Raw genomic sequence first — 24,561 nt, forward strand, 5'->3', positions numbered from 1 at the left:
TCCCCTGTCAGGGTTGCGGGCTCGATCCCCGGTGTGGGGCGTGCAGGAGGCATCTGATTGATGATTTCCTCTCATCATTGATGTTTCTATCTCTCTCCCTCTCCCTTCCTCTCTCTGAAATAAATAAAAATATTTTTAAAAATTGTCCGTCTGTGCTATTTTTATGGAAAGAAAAATCATAGATTTCATCAACTGCTCAAAGGGAGTTCAGTAATTCAAGAAAGGTTAAGAACCACCAAACCAGAAACCCCAGCACCAAGAAACAACCCCCATCTGATTATATAAATCACAGACCCATCACCATGGCTGCCCTCCCTTACCTGCTCCCCCTGGCCGCACGCCATGATCCAGGCCGAGATGAAACAGGCCAGGCCCTTCAGGTCACTTTCTGAATAATGGATGGCTTTAAAAAAATCTTTAATGGAATCTGTGGTCAAATAATATGTTACAACAAAAATATACAGAATGTACACAATACAAAAATATTTAGAAACAAGCATTGTTGCTTGGTTTGTTTTCCACTCACTTCCTTGGGGGGTGGGGAGGGCAGAGTTCAGCGTTGGGCACCGTTTTTTAAGGCAGAGGAGTATCCGTGCTTTCCAGCCAGCCCTGGGAGCAACGTGACCGTGACCGTGACCGTGACCGGTGCCAGGAAAGGGCTTCGGGGCACCTGGGGAACCTGCATTATTTGCAAATGAAATTGGACGCTGGGGAAAGGCTGGGCATGGTGAGCAATGACTCTCCTAATCCCCTGGGCAAGAGTAGTTCTCATGGAAATTGAGAGTCCGATTACGCCTCATTAGGGAGCTTTTCCTAATTAAAAAACGAATGATTAATGGTGTCATTAAAGCGAAATTTCTCCTTTGAAGGTTTGTTTTCCTTTCCCGAGCTTCTGTGATTCCTCTTCCGTTTAACGAGTGAGTGAGTCCGTGGCTGCTGTTTAGAGAGTCCCCAGGTTTCAATTTCTGCATCAGGCAGATGAGAATCCGACTTCGCTCCAAGGCCTGAAGGCTCATACCACCCTCACTTTTCGGCGCACTGGCCAGGAGGCCAACAGTGGATGAGGAAGGAGGGAGGAAGGGGACATGCTGCTGGCAGGGTGCTGGGAGCCAGGGACCAAAGGGGCCTGCTGAGGAGAAAGCCCTACACCAAAATGAAACCTTTCTCACTAGAAAATAGGCTCTGGCCCTGGGTTAGAGACCTGGGCAGTGGGAAGTGACGGTCATCACCACCGGATGGCCCTGCTTAGAAGTGATGGCTGGGAGAGGCTGGTGAGGTGGCTGTTAAGCAGACCAGAGAACTTCTGAGTTGCCCTTGGACACTCAGTGGACAGGGAGCAGCTGACACGCAGCTGGGCTGGGGGCCTACGGTGAGGATGGGGGTGAGGATAGGGGGTGAGGATAGGGGTAAGGATGGGGGTGTGGATGAGGGGTGAGGATGGGGCAATCTGAGCCGCTCCAGGCCTCAGAGGACAGACATACAGGATGGTGGGTGGGACTTCCACCTTGGGCAGTCCTCCTGAACAGCTTCCATCCTAAGCCCCAGGGAACTGGATGCCTCTCGGAGGGCTTTCTAGAGAGAGGAAGGCCCCTCTCCAAGCCACACCAGACAAAGGCAGGGGCAGGGGTAGCTCTCTGCTCCCTCAAACTACAACCCAGAACCTCCAGGGGCCAGGAGAGGGTCTGGCAGAGAGCCCTGCTCCCAGCCCCCAGCAGGGCGACAGCTGCCTCTGCCGCTCCAGAGAGGGTCAGCCCCAGGCACACAGGGTTAGCAGTAGCCATCCTTACCCATCTCCTCACCCCCCCCCCCCCGCTCCCCGCCCCAGCTCAGTCTCCTCTCCCAAAGAGCTGACTCTTCCAGCTACACCTTTCCCTCGGGAGGCAGAGAATGGCTGGCAGGGCACAGAGAAGGTGCCTCAGGGCAACGCAGCGCAGCGCAGACCTGGCCCACCCACCTCAGCGGGCAGAGTTGGCGCAAGTGCAGCCTGATGGACAGTCTAGTTAGCAGTGGGCAAAGGCGGGAAGGGCTGGGTGTGGGGAACTGCCCATTCATGTGTGATGACTGGGGATGGAAGCCACTGTGGCCCAAGACGCCCAAACGTCCGGCCCGGCTGACTTCGAACCTCGGTGTGGCTCTCATGGGCCAGTGGCTGGCGGAGGCAGTCCCTGCACTCCTGCCCTTGTTCCTGCATGAACCTAACCCTGGGTTCTTCCTCCTTCGGGGCTGTCAGTGGTTGGGAGTCGCAAGAGCGATATAAAGGAATGCCATTTTGTCAAAAGCCACCCTCCCACCCTCCCTGGGGCCTGCACCAGCTGCCGCCAGGAGGCGATTCCCTTGTGAAATGGGCGTAGGGATGGACTCGAACACCTCCCGGCTCCCTCCTCGCTCTGAGAACCCGAGCTACGGCTGCTTCACCTCTGACACGCATCCACACCCCAACAATTCTTCTCTAGAAGCAGGTCTCCACCTAAACTGGAATTCCTTTTGCTGCAACCTCCCGTCCCCCTGAACTCAAAAGTCACGTGGCCGCCATATTCCTGCCCAGCCTCTGTTGCACCCCCCAAACTCCTCCCCTCCAAAGGGAGACAGGACAGAATCTTTTCAGCATGAAGGCCACTCCAGAGGGAACCAGAGCAGGAGCTGGCAAAGGCGAGGAAACCTCAGCATCCTGAGGGGCCGCCCTCCCACCAGGGACCACTCTCCCACCGTCAGCGATTCCCAGGGAGACGCCTGGAAGGGACGGGGAGTGGAAAAGAAGAGGCAGGCTTTGCTAAAGGCCAGGGTCCTCAGGAACCACAGTAGCCCACCTCTCAGCCCTTCCTTCCTCTCACGCAGACGCCTCCACAGGCGCCCACTGCCCCTTGCAGCCTTCCCCTGCGGACTCCGACTCGCCTCACATTGTTTGTCCCATCACACGGGCATCTCCACCCACCAAACCATGTGCTCACCATCAGAACAGTCTCCACAACCAAAGGAGAGGCACGATGGAGGGTCAGGGCAATGGGGGGGCAGGGCAGGGCCCTAAAGACAAGGCAGGGCACGGGGCGGGGCGTGGGCCCTGGCGTGAGAGGCCAGCATTCGGGGAGAGAGGGAGGGAGAAGTCCAAAGCAGGGCCTTCCCCCAGAGGGAACGTGGGATGAATTCCCTCTTGCTGGGGTTCCTCTTGCTGGGTACCCCATGGCAAGGGCAGGGAGTTACAGAAGCTCCCTCCTCTGCCCACCGCAGGTGTTAGAGGCCACACCCCAGTGCCCACTGATAGGCACAGGAAGGCACCGGGGGCTCCCTGGGCCTAGTCCGCATGTCCGGCACCAGGCCCTCCCCCACTCCCAGAGCTCCAGAGGGGACACTTCCTGGCCCGCCATTATCTCTGGGCTGGACAAGGGCCTGCCTGGCTACTGCCCCCTCAGGCCTTCCTTACACTCTATGGCAGGGGTGGGGAATGTCCGGCCCGAGGGCCATGTAAGGCCTGGGAAAACATTGGGTCTGGCCCTGCCAAGGCATTACAGGTGAGTTAAATGTTTGACCAAATCTAGCAGGCTGATGTTTAAGTTGATGATTTTGTATGGCCGGAGAATGATGTTATAAATACCCAAATGGCCGTTGGCAGTAAGAAGGTTCCCCACCCCTGCTCTATGGTCTCGCAGGGTGGAGGATGAGGCTGCTCTCAGCCCACCCAAAAGGGACAGCCACTCCAGCCCCCTCAGGCCTTTGCTGGCCCAATGTCTTTGGAAGAGTCTAGAAAAACAACAGTAGCCAATCCAACTTCCCCAGCAGGTGCCTTTTGGAACAGAGCCTCCACTGTCTGCCCAGCGTCTCTCGTCCTCTCCTCCCGGCCTCCCTGAGCTGGTGATGAGAAAACAGAATCCAGATGCTCCTTTCTGATGCCGCTTCTCCCTGCCCTCCCCGACCTCTGGTCCTCCAGCCGTCAGGGGGGCGGGGGCAGCTTTAGGTCCAGCAGGGTGTAGGCAAAGATATTCCAGAAGACAGCAAACAGCACAAAGATGGTGTACATGGCCACAAAGATCCACCACAGCGACTGGTCCTGCAGCCTCTGCTCATAGTTCCTCAGGACCACCACGCCCAGGGTGATGCCCACGGCCACGCCACCCAAGTGTGCCACGAAGCTCGGGTGAGGGCACGGGGGATAGGCCGACGGGTGGAACCGGAGCCACACGGCCCGCCCGAACTCCATGCTCACTGCAAGGGGAGGAAGCACAGAGAAGTCACGGGAGGCCCCTGGGCAGGGGCTGAGGCAGAGGCCTTGCAAGCCACCCACCCAGCCACCCACCCAGCCATCCACCCGTTAATCCACTCGCCACAGACCAAGCTCTGTTTGTTCTGCGCACTGGGGACATGGTAGTGAAGCAGACAGACAAGCCTTTGTTCTCCCAGAGCTTATAGGACCTGGCAACCCACTGGCATCACATACACGAGATCAGTTCAGTAAGAGGAATTCTATGGGAAACAAATATAAGTGATTTAAAGTCAACGCTGGGTGTAAGGAGGGTGATTCTTTAGTTTGGAGAATCAGGCAAGATCTCCCTAAAGAGGTGATGTTTGCTCAGCCAGCATGCTCAGTGGTTGAGCGTTGACCTATGAACCAGGAATTCACGGTTCGATTCCTGGTCAGGGTATATGCCTGGGTTGTGGGCTCGATCCCGTGTGGGGTGTGCAGGAGGCAGCCTATCATTGATTCTCTCTCATCATTTATGTTTCTATCTCTCTCTCCCTCTCTGAAATCAATTAAAAAATATTTTTTTGTCCTAGTTGGTTTGGTTCAGTGGATAGAGCGTTGGCCTGCGGACTGAAGGATCCTGGGGTTGATTCTGGTCAAGGGCATGTACCTCGGTTGCAGGCTCCCAGCCCTGATTGGGGAGGCAACCAATCGATGTGTCTCTCTCACATCAGTGTTTCTCTCTCTCTCTTTCTCTTCCACTTTCTCTAAAAAAATAAAAATAAAATGAAATAATAGATTTTTAAAAGAGGTGACATTTGAGCTGAGATGTGACTATCAAGTGAAGAGCATTTCAGGCAGAGGGGACAGCTCATGCAGAAGCCCACAGGCCCTCGAATCCCTGCTGTCACATGTCCCGGAGGCTCAGCCTCCTCATCTGTATAAAGTCTCAGCCTCCGTGTACCAGGCTACACTGCCGGGACATGAATAACAAGCAAGATGTGCTAGCACTTTACAGTTTATAAAGTGTTTGTATGTATCATTTCAAAACCCTCAGAACCAGTGCGTATGTGCTTGGAGGGAAGAGATGAAGGGGGAGAAGGGCAAAGAAGGAATGGAAATAAATGGTCCCAGCAAAGTGCTGGAGTTTCTAACAGATTCTAAAATGCCCCCACCCACTCTCCAACCCATCCTTCTTGCATGAACTTCTTGGATTGGCCAATCCAATGGGGATGTACTCTCTTGAAATAATAGTTGCTGGGAAACCCACCATTCAAGGACACTTAGGGCAGATACTCTTACCCCATTTTACAGATGAGGAAACCAAGGCGAATTTGACAGATGGAAAGAAAACCCTGTGAAGGGAATTGTGTCCGTGTTCAGTTACCATTTAATGCACCAGTGGGCCTGTCTCCACCCTAACCACTCCAGGGGTGCCAGCACCTCCTGGGATTGCCTCACCTTCTGGCATGGGCCCTGCAACTCCAAGGATGGCCGACAGATGGCGGAAAAGGTGCAGCCAGGGACAGGCACTGTGTCCTCCCCACTCCTCCCCAGGCCCTGGGGCATCGTCCGGCCTTTGCTTAGCAGGCCCTGGGTTCCACAGGGGAGGTTTGAAAGACATGGTCCCCCACTCTAAATAGCATTTTAGTTTTGATGATCCTTAGAGTTGTTGTTTTTTATTTTTTTAAAATATATTTTTATTGATTTCAGAGAGGGAGAAAGAGATAGAAACATGAATCATTGATCGGCTGCCTCCTGCATGCCCTACAATGGGATCAAGACCACAACCCAGGCATGTGCCCTTGACCGGAATCGAACCTGAGACCCTTCAGTCCGCAGGCTGACACTCTATCCACTGAGACACACCAGCTAGAGCTGTTATTTTTTAAACAGTAAGAGTCATACTTCTCTTCCCTTCCTTGCAAATAGACAAGCTGAGAGTCTGAGCAGACAGGGAAGCTGTGCTCACCCCTGCCCTCTCCCCTCCACTTCCCCCACTGCCCTGGCTCAGAGTCTGCGCTTTAGGGCTGGGAATTCCTCTCTGGAAGTGGAGATCCTCCAACTGGACACTGAGACCAGAGAGTCCTGAAAGACATGGATCAAGTGGAGCCCACACAGGCCCCTCCTCGCCATGACTTTTCTGGCCCAGTCTTCCTCTTCCCCACCAGGTAGGTGGCTGACCCAGGCAGAGACCGTCCAGGTGCTCCTGCCCAGCCTGGCTGAAGTGTGGACATTAGAAAAGGCACAGGCTGGCTCTGAATTCGGCTCCACCACCTCTGGCTGGGGGCCCAGGGCAAGGAACTCTGAGCCTCGGGTGCACCCCTGAAAATTAAGCCTAAAAATATCCTCTTCACCGCTGTGGTCTGAGGACTGAGTGAGAGACTGTGTGTTACTGTTGTTTTCTTCCTACCCACTTCACTCTGTTCAGACTATTCTCTCTTTCTATCTCAGAATGAGCCTCTTGGCCTCTGGTCTCATCCCCCGACGCGCAACTCCTTCTCCACAGTGCAGCCTGACTGGTCTCCTAAACCCGAATCTGTCAGTAAATCTTGTTTAAAACCTTCCAGTGGTTTCCTAGTGTATGAGGGTGAGATGGAAGGATCTTCCTTTTTGCATTTAAAGCCCTTCATGAGCTGACGCCTATTATCTCTTATCACAATCACACAGTCTCAAACCTCAAAGGTCGAATTTGCAACCGACTTGCAGGCCATGACCCCTCATGGCCTGTGTCTTGGTTCAGGCTGCACTTTTGCCTGCAATGCCCGCTCACACCTTGGCTACACGGTGACCACCTGCCTCTCTTGGTCAACATGACCCCCGCAGGTAGAACGGACCTCCCCTGACGAGGGCCCACAGCCTGTTCCTGGGGGTGCATGGGTTACAGTTGGTAAACCTGCTAAAACTAGTAGTTTTAGTGCAAATGCACACACACATACGTGCGTTTTTCCGGGGATGGGGTCTCTAGCTTCCAACAGGAGATCTTAAAGGATTGACTCTGTGACCCAAAAGGTTATTAAGAAGTTATTTTGCTTGACCTGGATGCCGGTCATTGAGCTAGACACTTACTCTGCGTGCACTTTTCCGTTTGCATATCACATGTCAATAAAAAGATTAAGAAAGGTTAAGCAATAGCAGAGCGGGCCAGACTTCTCTCATAACACTCCACTTTGTTGCACATTATTGACAGCCCCTCACCTCTTTTTCTTGACCATAAGCCCCTGAAGGGCAGGGACTGTGCTGTCTTTAGATCCCCAGGCCCAGGCCAGGGCTCCCTCCTCCCAGCCGGCCGGTCAGTACTTACTACAGATCAAGGCCACACCCATCCGCAGCAGCTTGAATTGGCACTTCATGCCTGACCAGTTCTGGGAAAAGAGGAGAGAGTTCTATTAGTTCCAGATTGGACCTCTCCTCTGTAGAAGTGTCTCGCTTAAGAAAACCTGACACTTAAAAAAGTCATCTCCGCTCGGTCGGCGTGGCCCAGTGGTTGAGCATAGACCTATGAACCAGGCGGTCACGGTTCGATTCCCAGTCAGGACACATGCCCAGGTTTCCAGCTCCATCCCCAACTGGGGGCGTGCAGGAGGCAGCCAATCAATGATTCTCTCTCTTCATTGATGTTTTTCTCCCTCTCCCTTCCTCTCTGAAATCAATAAAAATACATTTAAAAATAAATAAATAAATAAGTCATCTCCATTAAGTCCTGAGTGAGGGGTTGTGGCTTAGTCACAGATCACACCAGTGTGGCTTTAAGACTTTAGACAATGGTAAGCATATTACTGTCAGAAAGCTCTGGAGCCGCACCTGCAGGGCATAGACAGAGGGAACTGAGAGTCTCTGTCTCCTCCAGGCACACAGACACCACCTGAGAGTTCATTAATTGCTGGGTCTGTGGGAGGCAGTTAGACAGACGTGAGCAGAGCAAGGATAGATATGGGCCAGGTACAGAAGGTCACCAGAGTGGAAAGTCCCAGTGCCTAGCAATGGACAACCAATTGTAGGGTGGGACCTGCTCCTAGGATGACTTTTCTTCCCCTACCATATCCATGGTCACGAGGTTTGGAACCCCTGACCTTTCCTCTCTAGAGATAACATCTAGGCCTCAGTTGTATTTCAACTCCAGGCCCAGATAAGCAACCAAACCAGCCATGGCTGCCTGACTGGTGTCGGGACCAGCTGCACTGAATAATGACCCCCTGTCCTGGTGCTGGCCAATCAATCAGTGGGGACCACAACCCTGAAAGGACCCGCCTGGAAAACTGCTGAATGTTCTATTAGGATATTTCCCTGGAACCTCCCCTAAAATCTCCGCCCTTAAACCCTGAAGAGGGAGGACCCAGCGTGCTCTCCCTCCAAGGAGCATGCAGGTGCCTTTCCCTTTCCCCTCCCCCTCCCTTCCCCAGACACAGCACAGAACCATTAGCTTCCTCACTCCCAAGCTCCAAGGGCCCTTCCTTTACCTCCATAACTCAAATCCTAAACCCATTGCTTCCAGGAATTACTTTTTCTCCCTCTGTAATTTACCCAATACATGTTCTCTTACAGTTTGGGTCTTGGATCTGAATTCTTTCCTTGCCAGAACCCAAGTACCGAGGTTGCTGAACCCAGGTTTGGTCTGACCCCACCGGTCATACAACTGGTGCCGCTCCTGCTGCTTACACAAACAGGTCTGGGGTTGCAAAGGGATGCAGGACAGCAAACCAAGCAAAGTCCAAGCAGAACCATCAAGATGATCAGAGAACTCAAAATCCTGCATGTGAGGAAGGATTGAAGAGAAGACTCAGAGGTTAAGTTCACTGTTGTCAGGTGTCAAGTGAGTGAGTCAACACAAGGAAAGGGCGCATTCAGTGTAACCTGCAAGCAGAAGACTCAATGGATGAAAACTTTGGTGAGATTTTTTTTTTTTTAGCAAGAGAAAATAACCAAATTTGAAACAACATATGAACGGGAACCCAGCATACATGAGAGTCAGAGACCCCCCACATGCACAAGAGGTTCAAAGATAGGAAAGGCACATGGGTGCGTAAGATGTCCTAAGCCAGAATGAGGTCAGGTGGCTTGGGGGCTTCAAAGGGTCATTGCAGGTGATAAACAGAAGTGTGTCCTGCCCTATAGATAGATCCAAGGAGGTTATCTCTGATGATCTCTTATTATGGGCAAGGTCCCTCATTCAGGTTCTTCTAGGTAGTTAAGGGAGGAGCATAAGTTTCTCTTCAGCCCACAGCTAAAGTTGCTTTTAGCTCAAAGGAATCTGCATACCTCAGAGGCCCATCTTGGGGTGACTCATTCTGAACCCCCATAGTTCCCTCCTCTGAGACTTCCCTGGAAGTTTCACATTCCAGAAGTTGAAAAAGAGGAGAGAGTTCCATTAGTTCCAGATCAGACCACTCCTCTGCTGTGTTCTGAGGACCGAGTGAGAGACCGAGTGGTCCCTTTGCTCTCTTCCTACCCCAGGGTAGACTGTTCTGTATCTCATTAAACCAGTCTCAGTCTGGAGGAGGTAGTCCCGTTAAACCGTTGTGTCCCATTTCAGGAGGCGGTGATGCAGTGGGCTCCCAAAGGTAGGCCTACAGTGCAAGCTATCAGGTATTTCATGAGAGGCATCTATCTCTATGGAAGCAGAAGAAAAGCAAAGGTTAGTGATTGGAGGAGACTATAACCTCTGTTTCTGAGTAAGGAGGCAGGCAGTCAAGAAGACTTCTAGATGTCCGTCTCCCATCATCTTCAGATGGAGTGAAGGCAGGCAGTGACAGTCAGATCGATTCACACAAAGATTTTTTTTTTAGCTCAGGGTAAGTTTCCATTTCTACTAAGCAGAGCTGCCCAAAGATGGATTGATCCATCTTGGGGGGATGGTGAGTTTCCCATCATTGAGGGGTTCACATGGGGCTTCCCATCACTTGAAGGGGATGCTCTAGCATTGGGCATCGGGAGGAGGTGGGCCAGACGGCCTTCAAACAAATCCCTTTCCCCTGAGAATCTCCGAACACGCCGAACCTCCACAGGCGAAGAACGGAGTACAATTATTCACCTTACAAAAGGATTTTTCACTTCACAAAAGCCTTCGCCACAGGGTTCCTGTGAGGGGCACTCCTGCGGTGCATTCAAAGCTCTACTCCATTTACCAAAGCGTGACGCGCAGACACAGAGAGGAGCCGGGGTCTTGGGGAACACATCAGACCGAGGGAAGGAGGCCACTGGCTACAGCCAGGGGCTTCTGTTCCCTCCCCACCCACTCTGCCTCCTTTGCGGCCTGGCCCAGGCCCAGCTGAGGGGCACGTCTCGCACTCCTTTGACAGTGGGGGACACGTGTTAAACTTCACAGAGGCCCTGAACACTGGCACATACAATAGTGTCTATGGGAGCTTCGGGGGAGTAAGCGGGATGCAGGGAAGCTGCCAAAAAGAGGGAGAAATCCCTGGGCATTGGGCTTCTTGCCCATCACCCCCTTTCCCCCCGTATTCCTCACTGACCGGCAAGCCCTGCTTCACAAAAGGCAAGGCGGGCAACACACGGCCCCTTTTAGGTGGGGAAAGTCTAACCTTCGCTCACTGACAGGCTCTATGCTAAGAAGCAGATGGCAGGACAACGTTGTCCCCTCCCCAGGAGACAGGGAACCAAACGAATCGGTGCCCTCCACTGACCTGGCAACCCGTTGGGAACTAGCTCAGTTAGCGGATGCTGGGCAGCCAGCCTTGGGAGTCACCCGATGGACCATCTTCTCCTAAATGGTACACCCGCTGCCAAGCTGCCAACAAATGGCCTGCGACAGGGAGCTCACCACCCCCTGGGCAGCCTGTGAACTAATCACTGAAGAGCTCTTCCTGCTACTGTCTGGCCAGGCTTTGCCTCTCTGTGATAACCATCCACCCAGGGGTCTTAATTCTCCCTTAAAAGTGACACTCATGTTCATAGCAGTATTATTCACAACAGCCAAGTGTCCATCAACAGGTAAATGGAGAAACAAAATGTGGTCTATCCATCCAAGTGGAGTATTATTCAGCCTTAAAAAGAAAGAAAAATTCTGATACATACTATAAACTTCAATGGACAGTGAGCAGATTATGCTAAATGAAAGGAGCCAGTCACAAAAAGACAAATATTGTATGATTCCACTTATATGAGGCACTTAGAATAGCCAAATTCATAGAAACAGAAAGTAGAATAATGGTTGCCACGGGCTGGGAGGAGGGAGGAATGGGGAGTGTTTTATGGTTATAGAGCAGGGGTCCTCAAACTACGGCCCGCGGGCCACATGCAAATACAAATATTGTATTTGTTCCCGTTTTGTTTTTTTTTACTTCAAAATAAGATATGTGCAGTGTGCATAAGAATTTGTTCATAGTTTTTTTTTTAAACTATAGTCCGGCCCTCCAACGGTCTGAGGGACAGTGAACTGGCCCCCTGTTTAAAAAGTTTGAGGACCCCTGTTACAGAGTATCAGTTTTGCAAGATGAAAAGAGTTTTGTGGACGGATGGTGGTGATGGTTGCACAATGACGTGAATGTACTTAGCACCACTGAATGCGCACTTGAAAATGGTTAAGATGGTACATTATAATTTATGTATATTTACCACAATTAAAAACAAAAGTGAGCCCAACGGGTGTGGCTCAGTAGTTGAGCGTCGACCCATGAACCAGGAGGTCAAGGTTCGATTCCTGGTCAGGGCACATGACCTGGTTGTGGGCTCAATCCCCAGTAGGGGGCGCGCAAGAGGCAGCTGATCAATGATTCTCATCACTGATGTTTCTATATCTCTCTCCCTATCCCTTCCTCTCTGAAATCAATAAAAATATGTTTAAAAAAACCACAAAACAAAAGTGATACAGCTTCTAGCATCGCTTTTCCTTATAAAAACCTCTGAATATTTTACCTGAACACAGTGTCTCTTTCACTGAGTTCTGGGTGATAACGTCAAGCAAAGTAAGTCTAGTACTGGCTGCTCTCTGGTCCGCTGAGGTCCATGCCCCATCTCGCCATCTGGGATCTGTCTTAGGAAGCACCATTCATATTCTGGGCCTGGGAAGACCATGGGGGGAGGGGTGGCTCAGAACTCCTTTTTTGCTCGTGTCCCTCCTTTGTAAGTTTGCAAAAACAGTAACCATAGTGCCCATGTCTATTACCAACCTCACTGGGTTGCTGTGAAGGTGAAGTGAGTTGACACATATAAAGCACAAAAAACATGCCTGGCACATAGTACACGCCACTGCCTGATACTAGTATCTAGATCTGAGGCAAAGATGGCGAGTGTGCCCTGCACAATGGCATGAAAACTTCTGAACCCCAATGACCTTAAGTGGAGAGCCCGGGAGCCCTGGTTTTGGTACAGTGCTCCCCAGGCCAGCTTCCTGTACAAAACCTGCCTGGTCCCCGAAGGCCCTGGGGTTTGCCATGCTGACCCAGTCACACCCTCTGTCCTGCACTTTAACTGAGAAGAGACTGAGGGTCCAGGAGGGCTAGTTCAAGGTCATACACAGTGAGTTCATGGCGAGATTGAAAGGATTCCCGGTGCAGGGCTGTCTGCCCACACTTCTGGGCCGGGGCCATGTTCTGTCTGTCTGTCCCTGCTGGCTGCCTCAGTTTCCTCCAAAGCTGAGCAAATGTCATATAAATGACCAGTCTCCCAGCAGCTGAGGGGTTAAGCTAGAAAGCCACCCCTTCCCACCAGCTGCCTCATTTTCCCGACCCATTATTCCCTCTAATAAAATGAGTGCAGTTAAACAACAGGAGAGAAGAAAAACCATCTCACACACACAGAGCCAGCACTCCTGCTGCGATAAATGTTGAAAAGCCTGTGGATCCCTGGGGAATACAAACCTTTTAATTTCACTCTCTCCCAGAGCCCTGTAGGTGCGATGGCACCCAAGGCAGTCACCGGTACCCTGGGCACCTTGCTTACCCACCCGGTTAAGAGCTCAGAGGCTGACACCCAGGCAGGGAGCTTCCGTTCCATATCCCGAGCAGAAACAGTTTCTTGTTTAATGACTTCAAGAAAAACCAACACAGGAGACGGGAAAGCATGACACAGATAAATTAGGGAGTGAGTATCTGTCCTACAATAGGAGTTTTACTTAATAAAGTGAACCTTACGACACAGAATTTGTTGGTGACATTTTGACAACAGTCTTGCCCTGTGCTTTGACAATATGATTCAATTCGTGAAAATTCAGGCCTCCCACATTTAAGGAAAACATCTATCACATGGAGCAAAGTGTGAGCAAATATCTGGCATATTCAAAAATGGAAATCTGGCCTAGAGCCCTCAGCAAAAGGCAATTAATAAATTATTCAATTATGTGCATCTCCATGCTTCCGGTGTTTAAAATGAGAAGTCTGGATTGTGGCATCCAGACCTTTTGTTGAAACAGTTTCTGAGTTTAATCCACGGGTGTAAACTGCAAGCTTTCTGAAACTCAACGTGTTTTTATGTAAAATAAGACAGGCTTTGATTTAAGGCGAAACCTCTCATTTAATCAGGCAGTCCTGAGAACACAAGTGTCAAACATTTTTCTATTATGTATCTAGAGCCAAAGGGACACATTTTCTGATTTTCCTCTGTGCAGATACAGGCAGAATTTATTCAGATAAAAGACTGGCCTTGGTTGGTGTGGCTCAGTTGGTTGAGGGTCATCCTGTGCACCAGGAGGTCGCTGGTTCGATTCCTGATCAGGGCACATGCCCAGGTTTCAGGTTCGGTATCCAGTCTGGGTGTATACCGGAAGCAATCGACCATGTTTCTCTTTCACATCGATGTTTCTCTCTCTCCCTCTCCCTCTTTTTTTTTTTTAATTGTACGTGTACACATATATATATAAACACACACACATACAGGACCTCCCAGCTATGTGGAGACTTGCCAGTGGAAAGCATTTTCTCATCTATTTTTTCATGTCTTTCTCTACCTTGTGAAGAAGGGATTACAGGTAAGAGAACTGAGGCCCTAAAAAGTTAAGGAACTCACAGCTATTACAACAGCGACGCTCCTACTCAAATCCAGATTTTCTGTCTGTCAAGTCCACGCTTTTTCTCCTTTCTGTTCTGACGAGGTGTTTAACTGTGTGCGCACACACAGACCAACCTTCATTTTGGAATTAAAATCAATGGTATATTTATTCGGCTGAACCACAGGAAATTGCTGATATTTAAGTGCTTCTGACCCACAGAAACGGCAACTTCATATGGTTGGACCCAATGCATCTCTGAAATGCTGGGCGCCGAGCTAATTTGGGTACAGGTGGCCTCTGGACGAAAGGAAACCAACCTTTTAAAATGAGATTGTTTTTCACTGTCAAATAAGCACCACACAACTTTCTAGGGAGAGGCCGCCGCGAGTCATGCTCTGGGGACTGCGAAGCTCCCCGCTGGCCGGGCAGAGCCGTGTCCTTCTGGAAGGGCAATGGGTTCTGGGCTCCGGCTGCTCACCACCGCCACAGGCACGGGCTCCTTGCCAGAGAGAAGCGTGAACTGGAACAAAACTGCTTTCATGCCTCCCTCCTCAACCTCGCGCCCTACCCCTCTGGTCTCAGGGTGGTCTGCCCTCACCATGGGAACTCCCAGGGCATCAGGGCTGTTTCCCAGGCGGTGGGGAAGGGGCAGGAGCCAGGCATCTTTATGAGCTCCTGTCTGTTTCTTCTCTCCCGTGTTCTCTTAGTGGTGCCTGTTCATTCCCCTTTCACACAGACATATCTTGGGGGGAAGAGGAGGGGGTGGTTAGCATTTCCTTCCCAGACAGAAGGAATTGGGGCAGGAGGAGGGGGGAGTGGAGGAGGCGGGACTCAGAGGAAAAGCTGTGTCTGGGGAAAGTGGTGGCACTGATACCGCATGGCCCATTTAGGAGGGGCACGAGACGCGGCACCGGCACCGTGCTCCAGGTTCTCAGCAGGTCAAGCCGTGTGTGTGCGTGTGTGTGCGTGTATGCACGTGAGTAAACACACATGCACAGACGCACATGCACACGGGCTTTCCCGAGCCTGCTGTAGTTCTCCAAGTGCTCACTTGCAGTTAACAAAATTCAGGCAAGTAGCAAGTAGAGTCAGTGTCGGTCTGTGTGTCTCTCTTCCCCTCTCTCTTCTTTTCTCTCCTTTCTCCCTTTCACACTCTCTCTCGATGTGCAAAGGGGACTTCGGTGAAAAGTACAGGGATAGTGCTGAGGAGTCGGGCAGGTGAGAGTGGCAATGACAAAGGTGAAATGGGGGAATTGGGGGACTCCAAAAATGATTGTAACTGAGTATTCACACCTACCACGTGGTGGGGATAGTGCTGGAGGAGGGGGGCAAGGGCTGGAGGACCCCAAAGAGAAGCGATGCCTTTTCTGGACAGTGTTCGTTCGTTCGTTCGTTCATTCATTCATTCATTCCTCATTCAGTGAAATTAGTAGCATTATCTACCACGTGTCCAGTCCTGCCCCAGGCACTGGGGAAACAGATGCGTAAGACCTGGGACCTGCCCGGAGGCTCCCAGGCCAGCAGGGCCATTAGCCAGGGTGGGCCAACCACTGCCAGTGACGCCTCCTTCGGCCTCTAAACTTCAGACTCCGTCTAAAACAAGGTGCAGTCTTCCTTGACCTCCTCTGAAACTATCAGGTGAATTCTTATTTCTACCCTGGTGTCTTTTGTGAGGATCAGGGAATTAGGTTAGCACTTATACTGAATGGTTATTTTCCCTTTATCCCATTTACTTTTATTTTTTAAAATATATTTTTACTGATTTCAGGGAGGAAGGGAGAGGGAGAGAGAGCTAGAAACATCCATGATGAGAGGGAATCATTGACTGGCTGCCTCCTGTATGCCCCCTACTGGGGATCGAGCCCCAAACTCGGGCATGTGCCCTTGACCAGAATCGGACTCGGGACCCTTCAGTCCGCAGGCCAATGCTCTATCCTCTGAGCCAAACGGGCGAGGGCTCACTTTACCCCACTTATCACATAGCATCCCATTTCGCAGATGTAGAAACTGAGGCAGTGAAGTCATATGCCCAAGGTCACTCTTTAGGAAGTGAGTGGCTGGGATTCAGATCTAGGCTGCCTCACTCCATAGCCCACGCTGTTAACCATTACCAGTGGTTCTCAACCTTTCTAATGCCGCGACCCGTTAATACAGTTCCTCATGTTGTGGTGACCCCCAAGCATAAAATTATTTTCGTTGCTACTTCATAACTGTAATGTTGCTACTGTTATGAATTGTAATGTAAATATCTGATATGCAGGATGTATTTAGGCGACCCCTGTGAAAGGGTCGTTCAACCCCCAAAAGGGTTGGGACCCACAGGTTGAGAACCGCTGCATTAAACGATACGGCAATTCAGGAAAAGGCAAAGCAGAGAGTGAGAAATGGAATGGCTGACTGTGACTTTGGATAAATCCCATAATATATCAGAGCCTTCTTTTTTTTTTTTTAATCCTCACCTGAGGATTTTTTTTCCTTTTCTCTTAAATATATTTTTATTGATTTCAGAGAGGGAGAGGGAGAGAGAGATAGAAACATCAATGATGAGAGAGAATAATTGATTGGCTGCCTCCTGCACACCCCACATTGGGGATTCAGCCGCAACCTGGGCATGTGCCCTGACTGGGAATTGAAGCATGACCTCCAGGTTCATAGGTCGAGGCTCAACCACTGAGCCATGAGGCCAGGGTGAGGATTTTTTTCCATTGTTTTTCAGAGAGAGTAAAAGGGAGGGATGAAGGGGGGGAGGAAGAGAGGAGGAGGAGGGAGAAAGAGAGAAACATTGATGTGAGAGAGACACATCGACTGGTTGCCTCCCACATGTGCCTCGACCTGGGGCGGGGAGCGAATCCACAACCAAGGTACATGCCCTTGACTTGGAATTGAACCTGGAACCCCCATTGCCCAGACTGGCCCTCTAACCACTTAGACACACCAGCCAGGACTCAGAGCCTTCTTTTTAATTGGAGAATTTTGATGTGATGACCTCTAAGGTCCCTTTATTTTTAGCAATCTATGGCAAACAACGAATTACAATTAGGACGTGTGCCAGTGGTCAAGAATTTTAACGCTTTTTAAAGTCACCGAGTGGGAAAGAGGCGGAAGAGGGAGACAGCCGATTCCTCAGCAAAGCCATAACTGGAGTAGATACGAATCGTATCCTGAGGGGCCCCGTTTGCAACAGGCCTGCAGAGGGTGAGAGTCTCTGGGAACTCTGCTACCAGCCAGGTCTGCCCAGCAGTTGAGGGGTCTGCGCTGGAGCGCGGATGAGGTTCCCCAACCCGGCCCCACCCTATTCACACCTGGGCCTGGAGACAGGTAAGGGGAGGCCACAGAAGGCATGCTGGGGCCGAGGTGCTCACCATCACGATGTTGGCCAGATGGGCAGAGACAAGCGCGTACACCCCTCCAGAGGAGCCCACGACGGGCGCGGTCATGTCAGCCACAGACACCGCCAAGGATCCTGGGGCAGAGAGAGTGAGAATTCAAGAATGCTGGCGGCGGCTCCTCATCCCCATTTCAGACCCTCAGATGCCTCAGCCTTGGGGGTAAGACTCCAGAGCAAAAGGCTCCTTCTCTTCCTCCTTCGATTCCATGTTACCTTGGAGCTCCCTAAGGATTCATTTAGGGCTGAAAGAACCATTTGATTCCAACTTTTCCTTTTACAGCAGCGGTTTTCAACCTGTGGGTCGCGCCCCTTTGGGGGTCGAACGACCCTTTCACAGGGGTCACCTAAGACCATCAGAAAACACATATATAATTACATATTGTTTTGTGATTAATCACTATGCTTAATCATAGTATTAAAGGGTCACGGCATTAGGAAGGTTGAGAACCACTGTTTTACAGTCAGGGAAACAAAGGCTCAAAAAAGGAAAGCAAATATTTGCCTCTCAATCCAACCTCTGCCTTCCAATGTGCCGTCTCGGGGTTCTGGAGCAATAACAAAAACTACAGGGGTAGCCCAGCTGGTTTGGCTCAGTGGATAGAGCATCAGCCTGCGGGCTGAAGGGCACCTGCCCGAGTTGCGGGCCCAATCCCCAGTAGGGGGCGTGCAGGAGGCAGCTGATCAATGATTTTCCCTCTTCATTGATGTTTCTAGCTCTCTCTCCCTCTCCCTTTCTCTCTAAAATCAATAAAAATACATTTAAAAAAAATTACAGAGGTAGTTACTGCAGAAACAGGTACCGCCTACGGGGCACTGTGTGTCAAACACCGGCCAAGCGTTTTACATACATTCATTCTCCCCTTGAACCCTCAAGACAGCCCTTTGAGAAAGGTGCTAGTAGCCTCATGGCTCACCTGGTGGGAAGAACCGGAACCTGCATTTGAGTCCAGGTCTTAGCCTTGATAGTGGCCACTCCCCACACTGGTCCAGAAGTTAACCTCCACCCTCTACCATCACTCTCTCTGCTCAGTGGCATCTAGAAACCTGCTTAGGTCACCTCCAACCTCCCTCCAGCTGAGGGAAATCACAGAAGGCCAACAAGTTTCCAGAGCAAATGGGGCATCTTTGGAGGGAAAAAAAATGCCCTTGAAAAGTCTCCAGGAAGAGAGAGATGATGTCACAGCCTCTGGGGGAAAGACAGGCATGGGCTCTTGGTCAGGGGGATGACTAACTTTTGTCCTGGGAGGAAAGCTGGGGGAGAAGAGCTGGGAAATGTATTGTTCTGGTCTCATTTAAGTGTGATCAATGCTTTGGCTTCGAGGGAAGGGCACGGAGACTAAAAATAACTGGGAGGTAGAGCCCAGGGCCTGGAGGATGAGAGGTAGCTGGCCTGGGAAGTGTGCAGAAATCACCACTGGAAAATGCCTGCGGGCTCATGAGCCAATTAGCCGCTGCCATGGAGGAGAGAGGAGGGACAGGCAGAAGGCCAAATTCTGCAGGTTCCATAGGGGTGGAGGGCCCACTATTTAGGAGGTGGCTGAGCCCAGCCGGGAACCAGGAACCGGAGCACCTGATACCTTGGGCTCGGAGAGCCCCTGTAACATCATCCCTTTCTCCCCAGGTACCCGCCCCACCCCTCTCAAGGCTCCTGGGCTCACTGAGCTCCTCCAAAGAAGGGATCCCCACGACAGGTTCTTGGTCTCAAGGGGGATGTAATTTCCCAGGGAAACACAAACTATAAACTGAGAACTCCCAAGTCCTTCTGCCCTCCCAGGGCAGCTATAAATCTCTCCTCTCCTCTTTCATGCCTTCCCTCAGGCTTTAATTAGGTATTGATCTATTGTCAGATAACTTTTTTTTTTTTGGTACTGCCTAGCCACAGGGTCACCCATATAGAACAGGGGGAAAAAAATCTCAGGGTGGCAAACAGACAGGCGGCAGGATCTGCATGACAAAGGATTCCCACGCTCTCCTGCTGGGCTGGCTGACAAGGCTGCATTGCAGGGCAGCGAGGGCTGGCTGCCCAAGCCGCCCTGCTCTTCAGCTTGCTCCTCATTAATTACCGCAGGGACAGAGAGAGCCTCCCTGGGCTGGCCTCTTCCCTCAGCACAAGTCCCTACAAACCCGCCAGCTTCTGCTCTCTCGGCCTCCCCAGTGTGGTCCACCAGGGACGCAGACATCAGCGGGGCCCCCAGGGAGCCCCTCACTGACCTTTCCCTCACCCTACCCGTGGATCAGAGTCCTGACCCCAGGGCCAGGGGTCATCCTGGGACTGTGGAAGGAGCATGGAATGGGGGTGTGGCTGGCTAGCTGTGTGACTTGGACACAGACCCTGAATTCTTTGGGCTTCGGTTTTCACGTCACAAATATTTGTTGAGATGAGGAGGTCTCAGGCTTTCCAACTTTTGAGCAGTGAAACCCTTTTTTCAAAGGAAACCTTACCCACATCCTACACCAAGGAGCAGAGCGCAGATGGCAGCTGAATGGGGGTGGGGCCTGGGGAGCAAAGTTTGCTGCCCACGGGAGGGGGCCTTAAAGGTCCCTTTCAGATGAGAAATTCAGTAATTCGAGTCTCAGACCCTGGTTCTAGCATATTTTTAAAAAATTATATTTTTATTGATTTTAGAGGGGGGGGGAGAGAGAGAGAGAGAGAGAGAGAGAGAGAGCTAGAAACATCAATGATGGGAGAGAATCACTGATGAGCTGCCCCCCTGCACGCCCCACACTGGGGATGGAGCACACAACCCGGGCATGTGCCCTGACCAGGAATCAAACCATGACCTCCTGGTTCATAGGCTGACGCTCAATCACTGAGCCATGCCAACTGGGAGGTTCTAGCATCTTGAAGGTCACAAGTCTGGACCCACCTACCCTCCCTTTGTGGCACTGACTTCTCCAGGGACTACAGATTAGCCCTGGACAAAAAGGACTTGGAGAGACCAAATGCAAACAGGGGCATGCATGCTTATCAGTACAGTAGCAGAGCCAGCTCAGGGCAGGAAGCCTGGGCAGGGCAGGTTCCACCAAGGAGTAAATTGTTCAATAAGGCCAGTATTAATTCCACGGAGGTCATTCATTCCACAGGGGCACGGGATGGGGAGAGTGTGGCAAGCCACACCTCTGCACAGCAGCAGACCAAAATCTAGTTGGGGCTACAAATCCCGCCCCATCACCCCCCAAATTCTGGGTCCATGCCAGCACACAGGTAAGTTGGTGACTTTGCCATAATCCACAGCTTGGATAATATTATCCTGGAAAACTTAAAGCAGGTGTTCTCCCACTTCTCCCTCGGCCATTAAAAATATCCAAATAAAAATGGGCAGAACATCTCCCTTTAAATAATGTAACTTTATTTATTTATGTACTCTTTCATTTATTCCACAGATACTTGTTGCTTAACATGTGCCAATCCCTGCATTGGGCTCTGGGGATGCACACATGACTTATAATTTATATAATCCTATATAATAAAAGTCTAATATGCTAAGTGTCAGACCCATTCATTCGACTGTTCGACCAGTCGCTATGACGTGCACTGACCACCAGGGGGCAGATGCTCTGACCAGTAGGTTAGCTTGCTGCTGAGGTCCAGCGATCGGGACTGTGCGAGACAGGCAAGACAAGCCCTGGAGCCCTCCTGTGGTCCCTCCCTGGCCCTGATCGTGCACTGGTGGGGTCCCTCGGCCTGGCCTGCAGGGATCGAGCTGAAACCAGCTCTCTGACATCCTCCAAGGGGTCCCGGATTGCAAAAGGGTGCAGGCCAGGGACCCCACCGGTGCACAATTCTGTGCACCAGGCCTCTAGTCTATAATAAAAGCTTGGTGGAACATTGGAGATACTAGTTTTTACAGTGTTGAAAGGGTTGGCCATTTAATTGTTAACCAGAGTAAAACAGACATGGGCCTCCAGTATTGGCCGGAAGCACAGGGCAGAGAAGAACCTCTACCCCAGGTCTAGCCCTTCCTAGCTAAGCAAATGGCACAAGTCACTCCACGTTTCTGAAGTGTCTGCAACATGTTGGGGGGAGACAGTGCCCCCCTCTGGATGGTTGTGATGGATACAGCAAAGAGCTTGTGTGAACCCTTTATTGCATGCCCGGAACCCAACGTGCTCAGCACGGGTAAGCTCTCCTTGTTACAAACTGTGCCAGCCTTGGATTTAGAATATTTTCATTGGGCAGGAATGAAAGAGCAGGGCCCAATGTCTATAAAGACCTTCCTTGGGTTCTGACAATTAAATTACCTGCACAAAGGAGAATGCATGCCTTTTGGTTCTTGTAAGGTGGCTCTGGTTTTGAGCACAGCCTTGGGGGTTAGACCACTTGGGTTGGAGCCCAGCTCCACCACTTCCTCCTGTGTCTTCTGGGCAAGTCACTTAGGCTTTCTAAGCCTTGGTTTCTGTATCTGTAACAGGCGAAGAGTAATAGTACCTGCCTCATGGAGTTTTTGTGAGGATTGAATAAAATATGGCCTGTAGGGCAGGCGCTTGATTACTGGCTGTCCAGTCAGGGTCTAGCTGTCTGTGAATGGGTCCCCTTTCTGAGCAGAGAGGAAGGGAGGGGTGCAGGCAGATCAGTCAACTCAATCTAGGAGATAAATAGCATGCCGTGTTGTGACGTGAGTGCCCTTGAGCCTGAGTGATGACTCAGAACAGCACTCATCATTGCTTGGTGACAGCCCCACACCCTCGTATTTAGCTGGCAAGCTCCCCTTCTGTCTGTGTACTGTCCCGCTCTGCACGGGCATCGCTGCGAAGATACCTGCACTGTCTCCCCGCTGTGCGTCGTCTAGTCTTGGTGGGGCCTGAGTCATTTGCAATCTTATTTCTGTCTTCTGGGTTATTGGCTCTCCCATCTCGACTACTGACTGTGAGTGTCTGAGTGTCTTTCCTGTTCCTCATCATTAACCATCTGGGTCTCTGAACACTAGGTCTGGAAAGTGTGGCTATAAATCCCCAGATGTCAAGGCTTGGGGGGTGCGTGGGTGGCTGAGTGAGTCTAGCACAGAGCACAGAGGTGCTCATTAGACCTTCGCACAAGGATGTGGGAGGTGCCAGATTCTGGGACAAGCGGGCGTGGTTGCTGTCCAAGGTACTCACAGCTTTCACCTCAGCCCACAGAGGAGTGAAGGAGCCGGCACTGGACCAACATCCAGGCTGAGGGTTCAGGAATCGGCAGACTTGCCCTGCCTGGCAGGCGTGAGACCCTTCCCCTTTCAATGCCTGAAGCCACTTCAGTTATTCTGGGAGTCCCTGCCTGCCTGTTGTTTACAAGGCTGACGGTGCCCCACTCTCCTGATGACAAGCTTAATGCTCCTCAGGAAGGATTAAGATCTTACTTAAACACACACACACAAAGCTCCCTTGGGTTCAGCTGTCAAGGTGAAGAGCTGAGGCGGCAAACCTTGTTATAAAAAATCCGGCAATGAAGTTGGAAACATCATGGGAGAGATTGCTCTGTTCGGAGGCCCGGCTGGTGCAGATTCTTCCTGCACAGCCTGCTCTGCTCTCCTCAGCTCACCCCGGCCTGCCTCACCCCCCACTGCGGAGGGAAGGGGGCATTCAGGCTGCCCTGTGCTCAAGGCCACGATCACCTGCCACGTGAGCCAAGTCAGCGGGGGCCCAGACTCCTCCGGCTGGGCTGGCACGGATGCTTACCACCTTTCAGACCAGACTCTCTCCTGTCAGTGGTGAGTCAATCAAGGGGACAGTGGCCAGCTGAGCAGAGGCAAGATCTCCCTTTGGGGACAGGGACTGGCCTGGCCAGGGTGGCACCTGGCTTCCCCCACACCTTGGATGTCCCTACAGGGATCTCACTGTGCCCTTGCACAGTTTATGTAACACTGTCACTCCATGTGTCACCTCACTCCTAACGCCCTGCAGGCAGATCTTATTAGTTCACGCTTAATGCTTAATGGGGCCAGAGAGGTGAAGGAATTTCCCCAACCTCACACAGCTGCAACACGGTGTTCCAAATCCTGTGCTCTCCTCTCCTTTGCCATCACATGCCTCCTTCTCTGGGTGGCAGTTCCCTTTCTAGATTCCCCAAGGAGGTGGGGAGGTTTGCCTGGAGAGCAAGCCTAATAGTCAGGAGCTTTGGTGATGAGGGTCCTGGGCCCCCTGAAAGCCTGGGGCTTGCCTGACCCCATGGGGAGTCCCAGCCACCCTGGGGAGGTTTCTCCTATAGTCAGAGGGCCCGCCTGCCTACCTGCCACCACACCAGCCACGTAGACCAGCCCAATGCGTGTTGCTCCGTGCACCATCTCCAAGGGCACCCCCACCAGGAGCTGCAGCACCACATTGAGGCCCAGGTGTTCTATCCTGTATGGAGAGACCACACCCCATTCATTCATCCAGTCACCCATTTGTTTATTCGACAAACACTATGTGCCAAGATGCTGGGGGTCCAGCAGTGAGCAAGACCCTATACCTGCCTTTGAGGAACTCATGGTCTGGGATGGTGCGGGCCGGAGTCACAAAAGAGACAGATCGTCTTGGAAAGAGCGTTCTTTCTACACCTTTCCCGACACCTGAGGCGAGAACACGTGCAGGGCCTGGGCGGTAACTGGCAGTGTCTGCACTGGCCACAGTGAGAGGCTAACTGTGGTCAAGACCCAGCAACCCCATTGGCTGACACATGAAAAGCCAAGGCTCAGAGAGGGGCACTGACCAGTTTAGAGTCACTCAGCTGGTTCGTGGCCAGGCTGGTAGCACAGCCCAGGTCTCTGATGTGCAGGCCCTGCTCCATTCACCAGGTCCAGAGGGCACGCTGGCTTGCTATTGTATCTGTAAGAGCTACTGATATTTAAAGAGAAAGATGTTGCCCGGCCGGCGTGGCTCAGTGGTTGAGCATCGATCTATGAACCAGGAGGTCACGGTTCGATTCCCGATGGTCAGGGCACATGCCTGGGTTGCAGGTTCGATCCCCAGTGTGGGGTGTGCAGGAGGCAGCACATCAATGATTCTCTCTCATCATTGACGTTTCTATCTCTTCCTCTCCCTTCCTCTCTGAAATCAATGAAAAATACATTTAAAAATAAAAATAAAGAGAGAGAT

At 51.5% G+C, this 24,561-nt stretch overlaps 1 protein-coding gene across 2 annotated transcripts in view; it reads right to left on the reverse strand.

Moving 5' to 3' along the window:
• Positions 1-1,821: 1,821 nt before the first annotated feature.
• Positions 1,822-24,561, reverse strand: part of RHBDL3 (rhomboid like 3) — a 48,937-nt gene continuing 26,197 nt past the window's right edge. For both annotated transcript variants that reach the window (XM_070393104.1, XM_070393105.1), the window contains exons 5-8: positions 23,714-23,826; positions 17,483-17,583; positions 7,479-7,539; positions 1,822-4,197 (exon numbers count right to left, since the gene is read on the reverse strand). In XM_070393104.1, coding sequence (XP_070249205.1) covers positions 3,926-4,197; positions 7,479-7,539; positions 17,483-17,583; positions 23,714-23,826 — 547 coding nt within the window. In that variant the 3' untranslated portion in view covers positions 1,822-3,925. The remainder of the gene's footprint in view (positions 4,198-7,478; positions 7,540-17,482; positions 17,584-23,713; positions 23,827-24,561) is intronic.

The sequence above is a fragment of the Myotis yumanensis genome, unplaced genomic scaffold (assembly GCF_028538775.1).
Source record: "Myotis yumanensis isolate MYYU_CA2020_CCGP unplaced genomic scaffold, mMyoYum1.0.hap1 SCAF_16, whole genome shotgun sequence".
Lineage (NCBI taxonomy): Eukaryota > Metazoa > Chordata > Mammalia > Chiroptera > Vespertilionidae > Myotis > Myotis yumanensis.